The sequence below is a fragment of the Thunnus maccoyii genome, chromosome 17 (assembly GCF_910596095.1).
Source record: "Thunnus maccoyii chromosome 17, fThuMac1.1, whole genome shotgun sequence".
Taxonomy (NCBI): Eukaryota; Metazoa; Chordata; class Actinopteri; order Scombriformes; family Scombridae; genus Thunnus; species Thunnus maccoyii.
The window spans coordinates 1171562-1180000 of record NC_056549.1 but is presented as its reverse complement, the minus strand read 5'-3'; the positions used below and the strand labels follow the sequence as shown (position 1 = coordinate 1180000).

Genomic DNA, 8439 nt, shown 5'->3' with positions numbered 1-8439 from the left:
CTGGGTTTTTGGTTTCCTGTTGATCTCAGTGTGTCCTGGTTTCTGTTCAGACTGCGTCTCACTTCGCTGTCAGATGGAGTCGATATCAGGACGCCATCGATGCTCAGAGCAGGTTATAACTCACAGCAGCAGTAACGTTACTGTAACGTTACAGTAACGTTACTGTAACGTCTCTGTTACACCTGCAGTCAGGCAGAATTTAACCAAATGTCCTGAAAATGAACAAAATAAGATAAATGTGACTGGTGCAGATATTAATAAATAGTGATCTGAGCAGCAGCAGCAGCAGCTTGTGGTGATGGAGGAGTGAACAGCTCAGCACTATGAGGTTGTCGTGTGGTTTCTTGTGATTTAGTAACACGCTCACCTGTCTGCCTCCGACTCCACAAACACACTTTAATGAGACAACGAAGGCAGGAAGTTTCACAACTAATAAAAGTTACATAACTGATTATTTTGAGTCAGTGACACTGAATGAACTTTAAGACAAGTTGTGACTCTCAGAGAGTTTTATAAAGTCCCACATGTGTCCTTCATTCATTCATAGTGGATGTAAAGCCGGACACTCATGTATTCATCCATACAGTTGATGAATATAGATTCTTACTGGGATTGAAAACAGTTTTTCCTGAGTGATGATGTTATTGAAGTGATTCTCTTTGGTTTAGATTGAGATCATAAAGCTGCTGCTGTCTGATGAAGTGATATCAGATCAAAGAGCCGCAGGTCTGACAGGTCAACACCAGGTCACATGATGTTTTGGTTGATTTGCTCTTTTTAACTAAAGTTTAATGATTAACAGTGATCAGAAGTTTAGATGTTTGATATTGATGCTGAGTTTTAGATGAATTCTATTAATGAATGTTGATCGTGTGTTTGAAAAGAGATGAAGTTTATTTATTTAGTATAATAACTGTGTCTTGAATGATCTCAACTGACGCTGAAAATACCTTAAAAACTGTTTTTGTTCCTGTTTTTATAACTTTTGACAAACAAAGTTATTTTCTTTCCGTCGTAGGAACTTTCTCAAAAACAGATCACATCTGCCCGGAAGAAATTTGACCTTCACGACAAGGTGAACATCCAGAACACTGACAGTAATCACTTCCTGTCCGATCGATCACGGCCCGGCGTGTTGACGTGTCGGTTGTTGTTTTGTGTTTTTTCAGGACAGGAGCGGCTCGGTGTTAAAAGACGACCTGAAGTTCGTCTTCACAGATCTGTTCCCCAGTTTGAACCAGTGAGTCTGAAGCAGATGATTATTTAAAGAAGTTTCCTTCAGACAGGAAGTAGTGACTCATCTCAAGCCTCCCCGGGGGGGAAACGACAGGATCTGCTCTGTAATAGTCGGAGATACTATATGAAGATGAAGAAGAGTGGAAAGTCATCTTCTTCTTCATCTCAGAGCCATGACTCACTCAGATAGAAGATCATTATCTCTCATCTCCATCACCAGTAAACCTCCAGAAATCCACTTAGAAACCAGAGAAGAGCCCACAGTAATCAGATAAATAACTAAAAGTGATCATCAACAGAACAGACAGATGACTAACGAGGCGGCAGGTATTTAAATAAATAAACCACAAGCAGAAAATCTTGTTCTAAATACAAGAAACTGAGAACGTTCAGCTCATCTGATGAGTTTTAATCGACTCTTTTCTGTCGGCTCGTTTTTTTGTCACATCAGCAGAAACGTTTTCATACAAAAGTCGTATTTGTCGGCGAGCTGATGAAAAGCAGCAGAAGGGAAAAACGTCAGTGAGATTCGGTGTAAAATGTGGTGACGGGATGTAAATAAGAGGAGGAAATTACACTCAGCATGTTTCCACACACGCTGTTTCATGACTGCTGCATCATCTCTCTCAGAGAAACTTTTATTCTGCTGTCTGCTCTGTTTACATCACATTATATAATAATATAATATAACAGAAATAATAAATGCATGAGTTGATCTGATTGGTTGTTTGTGACCTGCAGGAACATGCTGGAGAGGTTCATCACTGATGAGCTCAGAGCTGCTGGTAAAACCCTCAACAAAAGTAAGATTTTATACTGATACTGTACATGAACTGTAACGGCAGGTCGATGTGTCGGTTAACTAACACACGTCTGTGCAGTTTCAGCCACGTTTATTTAACCAATAATCTCAACTGAAAAGATCTCTTATCAGCTACACACTTTAATATCCTCCTGCTGTCAGTTGGAACCACACAGCTCTGATCTTTATCTCGCTCTGTCTTCACAGCTGTGGACTTCCAGGTATTTCTGGGACTCTACAAGCGTCTCTTCACTCAGTGCAGAAGTGTGGTGAGATGATTTCTTCCCTTCGTCACGTTGATCTCAGGGCTCTGTGGTGGAAACTCTCTCACTTTCTCACACTTAATTTAACGTGTGTTTTATGTTGTTTAACAGGTGTAGAAACAGAGATGAGTCTTGTTTAAATATGATCAAATCAAATATAAGAGAAGCTTCTCATCACCTGCTGCAGGCTGTGAGTTTCTCTCCTCAGCAGCGTGTGTTCGTGTTGTGAAACTTGTTGCTTTTCACTTCGGCTTCCACGTTAACAGATAAGAGCCACGCGGCCCACATGCGGCGCGTCATCCAGAGATTCGGGGTCTCACCTATTTTTCCGTGTGACACATGTGGTTCTCAGCCAGAATAGATGTGTTGAAAGTCATATTTACATCATAGCAACAACATTAAATATTTATAATGAAATGATATGAAGCGTTCTATTATTGATGGAGCTGCAGCAGCAGCAGGCCTGCAGGGCTGCAGCAGCAGGTCGAGGTCGGCCGTGTGGTCCAGGTGTAATATCTCTGTGACGTCACATGACGCCTCTCATGTTAGTCACGGAGCTCTTTGCTTTTAGAAAGATGGTTTTTGTTTCCGAGCAGCGCTGCTCTGATGACGTCTGAGTAAATGTTCAAGTCACTTTTCCGTAAAAGTCTTGAGTCAATATCCCACATTTCTGTAACACTTTGTTATTGTCTATTAATAGATTGACATTTATAATCATGTAGAATAAGTTTCCCCTGAAGCTCCTCCTGAAACTGCAGCTCGTCTTTGACAGAAATGTGCAGTTATATGACGCCAGAATGTGTCAGACACGGATTATTAAAGGTTTTCTTAATCCAAACTCATGAGTCATAAAGGCTGGACAGCTGGATTCATATTCTCTGTTTCACTTCCTCTAATAGAACTACTGACACTGATAAACGTGTCTGCTGGTTTCTGATCCTTCTTTTGGCTCTTTGGGGACGTTTCTGTGAATGAAACGGAGCAGAACGGCTCGTCTTATATTTACATCTCTGGATGAAACCTCAGGACGGTTCAGCTGCTCATCAACAGGTTCATCAGACTGGAACCAGAGACTCAGTGTGTTTGGAGCTATTAGTGGACCAACAGCTGCTAGATGCTAGCTTGATAGCTAACACGATACAACATGTTAACCAGGCCGGCAGCAGGTTCCCCCCTGCTTCCAGTTTTGTGCTAAGCTAAGCTAACCTCATGGGTCCATCTCTGTACTGGACACTCAAACATGAAACTGATGTTCATCTGAAACTTGTGACTTTTTGACACTTGTCAGCTAACTTTTACAGTCCTTTATTATTGAGTGGACGTAGATCAGTGACCAGAATCAGTCTGTGAGTAATCAGTCATCGAGCTGGTTGAATCCTGAGCTGCTGTGTTGGTGATGTGTGACGTCGTCTCTGTTCAGGTCGTTCAGGACTCCGATGACGTCGTTCAAACTCACAGTCAGTTTCCTGAGGAAAAAGTCATCTCTCCGTCTGTCAGTAAGGTACGTACGACTCACCTGCTGCTGCTGTTTTCATCTCTGATGTGTGAAATCACTTCACTCTCCTGTCAGAACACGTTTTCTTTCGTGCGGTCCCATGATGCACTTCTGCATCACATAAGCTCATTTTGTGTTGTCATATATTTGTATTGCTTTAATATTATATTTGATTTGATTGTTACTCCAACATTGCAGATAAATTTGTCCTGCAGGGATCTCGTATCCTCACATGTGGGTGTGTTTGTTCGGATTAGTGTCAAAATTAATAGAAGAGGAAACGACCTCATGTTGGTGAAATGGACTCGTGTTTCTGAAGAGAGATGTTGCTGTTGAATGTTTTAGATCAGGGCCTCGTTTCCCAAAACCACCTGCAGGCTAAGATCCTAAAATCCATCTGACGAACCTTCTTAAGCTTAACAAGTGTTTCCTAAGAGCATCGTGACTGGAGACTCTTGAAATGTGTATATGTTATTTCACACTTACATGCAGCAGGTCTAATACAGCAATGGCAGAATGAAGTGACGTCGGCCTCCAGCAGCACATAAATCAAAGTTTACTGTCTTCAACCAGCTTCCACCCAGGAACATGAATCATAAAGGCTGCAGACTGTTTTACTGCACATGAAGCTTCCTTTTCAGACTGAAAACTTCATTTCAAGTATAAAACATTTATTTGTGTCGTTAACAACGTTCACGCTTTTTGATGTCCTTTCGTTATGTATCACGGATTACAAACGGTTAGATATGCAAAGCTGCCTTAAAACGCATTCATCACCTTCAGCACCACGGACAGAGAAACCCTCTAAACTTCTAAGATTGATCATTATCAGGAAACGAGGCCCGGATATCAAAATGTCTAGTGAGTCATTAGTCACTGCTGGTAGTCAGTGTGAAGTAAGTAGATGATGTCAGTGTCAGGTGTGTAGATGATGTCAGTGTCAGGTGTGTAGATGATGTCAGTGTCAGGTGTGTAGATGATGTCAGTGTCAGGTGTGTAGATGATTTCAGTGTCAGGTGTGTAGATGATGTCAGTGTCAGGTGTGTAGATGATGTCAGTGTCAGGTGTTCAGGTGCTGATAGCTGCTCTGTCCCTGTCGTGCTCAGATCCCCAGGTATAAAGGTCCAGATCACAGAGGACAGAGTCAGACAGCAGCAAAGGTAACGACATGAGGAGCAGAGTAATAGAAACCTTCAGCAGCTCAACCTGACAATCACAATCACGCTGTTCTTATCACGACTCCACTCATTCACTAACTCTGACATTAAAGGACGGTTCACAGTTTTTCCAAGTCTGTCTTAAAACAGTCAGGAGCCCAGATGGACAGGAAACATGTCTTTCTTGCTGTTCATAAACAAACATGGAGGCATCCAGCTGCTCGTTCTGTTTCTACGCAGGGAAATTTGAGCTGAAAAAGCAAAAAAAGACAGAAAAAAGCTCCTAGATGGTAGAGATGTAGCAGTGTACTGTTTCTACTGTTGTATACTGCGTTTAAACATGCTGACGGTCGTTTTCAGAGGACACCATGAACACAGTCCTGCCTTCATCAGCAGTTTGATTTTGTGGCCTGTAAGAGCCCGGAATAAACATTTAACTGTTAACTGTTAACACACAGCAGATCACACTTACTACAGAGTTCCTGTGCTCCAGAAATCAATCGATCAGTTTCATCAGGAAACATCATAGACTGTAAAAAAATACTGGACGCCATGACGTCACCCATTGGTTTGTGGACTCCTATTTTAAAGCTGACCCTAATGCTAGCTGCTAGCTGCTAGCTTGGTTAGCATAGTGCATTTAGAGTCCATGGTTAACTATGATAATGCTAATGCTAATTTTCGCTAGCGAAAAACAGCCTTAAAACCATTAAACAAAATGAACTTACCGGAAAAATGGAACATGTGACTCCTTTAGAGGGTCTTTTAGTTCAACCAAACACTGAACAAGACTTTTTTTTAGGCGACTAAAATGTTACAATTAACTTTCATGAAGTTTACCTAATCAACGTTGTTGCCATGGTAGCGACTTGCCTGTGACGACATCTGTCTGTCACTCAAAGTGGCCACGCCCTTAATTATGCTTAACTTTAAGCCTTAATAAAAATTTACCATATTTCCTCTAATAGTGGCCTTTGTTTAGCTGCAGATGGTACCAGGCCTTTATTGGAAGCAGGCTCATATCAGAGAGGCCTTTATTATTAATTTGCTCATATTTTAGTTTGACGCCTCCTTGTTTTCTGATCTGCTTCCGTTTGCTCTGTTAAAGTTTTGTTACTGCATCACCGGTAATTACGGCAATCCACAAAACTTCTATTATTTGAGTTCCACCCGGAACGTTTTCTCAGTGCACCACTTAGCTGTAGCATGTGGAGAACATGCTCATGGATGTACGCTTGTATTAAAATATTTAAACGATGTCGTGTCTCCTCCGTCGCCCCTCTGATGGTCGGCTTTGAGTGAAAACAGCACGTATATTGTTGAATTTATTTAACTAAAGCAGTGGAAATGCGTACGTTAGCTAGCGGCTCTGCACATCCAGGTAACCACATTATATAACAAACCACAAACCTTTCTTCTTCTTTGGTTTATTTATTGGTACGTCTCCCTCAGGTGACACACAAGTAACATCATCGGTCGCAAATATCAAACATGTTTAAAGAACTCTTTACATATCACACACGTGATGACATCATCAACAGTGACTGATCAGATCCATGTGCAGCTCAACAGTCGTCATGTGTGTCCAGACTGATGGATTTCAAAGTTTATCTGAAGCTATAATATAAAGTTTCATTTGTCCAAAAGAGACAAATCAAGTGGAAATCTTGCAAAGTTAGTCTTGAAAACTTGAAAAACAGACTTGAAAAATGGTGAATCTGTCCTTTAAGACGTTAGCTTGATTTCTTTCTTAGAGCCTCATCACGCAGAATCTCAAAAAAAACCTTCATCCAAACTGACACCTGCTCTTCTGCAAGTCATAAATGACAGATATGATGCATCATCTTCTTTCCACTAATATCAGCACCTTTAATGTCCGTCCTGTGTAAACATCCATGAATTCAAACAGAAAGAACGACGCTCCGAACAGAAAAACAGACAAACAATGAAAGTGACAAAACTGAAGAAATTCACTTTAATGTTTTACATTGTTGGTACATTTTCTGACATCAGTATGACTCCAGTATCAGTGTGACTCTCCTCCCTCTGTTCATATTCAGATGTTTACTGTGTGGTGGAAACATGTGGACCTAAAAAAAAAAAAAAAAACACTTTCTAAATGATTTTAAATAGTGCAACACTTGTCAGTTAGGGTGGAGGACAACGTTATTCACCAGGAAACTCACTCTGAGGTAGAAAATAGCTGCTCTATGTTGCTTCTCTTCCTGTTTTTAATGAAGCCTCATGCAGGTACTTGAAGGTGCATTTAAAGACAAGTTAAACCAACAGTCAGTCATCACATGAACATTAAAGCTGTTTTTCTTGCTGTAATCATTCCTCCTGTTCATACTGACCATTAGAAGATCCCTTCATAATGACCTTACAATGGAAGTGATGGAAGTTTATCTGAAGCTAATATGAAGCTTCAGCGTCCAAATGAGTCAAATCAAGTAGATATCTTTCAACGTTACAGTCTTTTTAGTACCAAAGTTCCTCTTTTTGTTACTATACTTCCACCTGCAGCTCAACAGGGAAACACTGTCCGAGGAAACACAAAGAGGGAATTTGATGCTAAAAAGACTGTAAATGTGTCAGATATCCATTTGATATGACTAACTCAGACTGATGAAGCTGAATAGAAGCTTCACACAGACTTTTAAATGACTGTGTGGACACACTGTGGATTTTTTACGTCGAAGGGGATCTTTTAATAGTCAGCGTGAACAGGAGGAATGATTGAGCTCTGAAGTGTGAACAGAGAGATGTGACCTACATTCAGTCAGTTATGGTAAAAGTCTCCTGTGCAGATAGAAGATGTGGGTGGATATCAAACACTCTGCTGCTGCTGCTGGGAACATTTCATGTGAGCTGGAGTTTAATGACAGTAAATTAACAAGTTGTAATATGAAGGTCTGCAGTAGATCCTCGTTTATCTCGTCTCACAAAGAACAACGAAAGGAACCCTCAGTGACTTGTGGTTAGACAGGAAGTGATGTCAGGACTCTTGAGTTGTTGTGGAAACGAGTCATTAGAGATGGTGTCCGTGACAACAGGCCGACTTCAGTTTGATGACGGATGATTGACAGAGTCGGGTCAGTAGCGGTGAGGACGGCGTGCTGCTCCGACAGCGTGGAGGAGAAACTGAGAACAAATAAAAGAGGACGATGTGCAAAATCTGCCGATGAAAGTTTCGGTTTGTTTTTGTTCTTTCACAAGTGTGAACACCTGAAACAGGTCAGGAGACGCAGAGTCTCGGAGAACGTTGACTGAAATGACTTGAAGTTCAGCAGCCTGCCGCCGTCGTCTGTAACCACCTGCTGCACTAACTCACTTGTCTGCTTCAGCAACACAAACACATGACGCTGACGGTCGGCGTGAATCAGCAGCTTTCACATCCCTGTGAATATATTTACTGTATTATACTCACTACATATCTAATCTGTACCTGTAATACATGAAAGAAAACAAATTCTCAATTTAATATAA

At 41.2% G+C, this 8439-nt stretch overlaps 1 protein-coding gene across 3 annotated transcripts in view; it reads left to right on the top strand.

Annotated features, from left to right (window-relative positions):
* cep43 (centrosomal protein 43) overlaps positions 1-8439 on the top strand; it is a 28614-nt gene that overhangs the window by 11867 nt on the left and 8308 nt on the right. For 2 of the 3 annotated variants that reach the window (XM_042389741.1, XM_042389738.1), the window contains exons 7-12: positions 1019-1075; positions 1170-1240; positions 1978-2039; positions 2246-2307; positions 3722-3802; positions 4903-4956. In XM_042389741.1, coding sequence (XP_042245675.1) covers positions 1019-1075; positions 1170-1240; positions 1978-2039; positions 2246-2307; positions 3722-3802; positions 4903-4956 — 387 coding nt within the window. The remainder of the gene's footprint in view (positions 1-1018; positions 1076-1169; positions 1241-1977; positions 2040-2245; positions 2308-3721; positions 3803-4902; positions 4957-8439) is intronic. The other variant, XM_042389739.1, reaches the window with a different exon arrangement.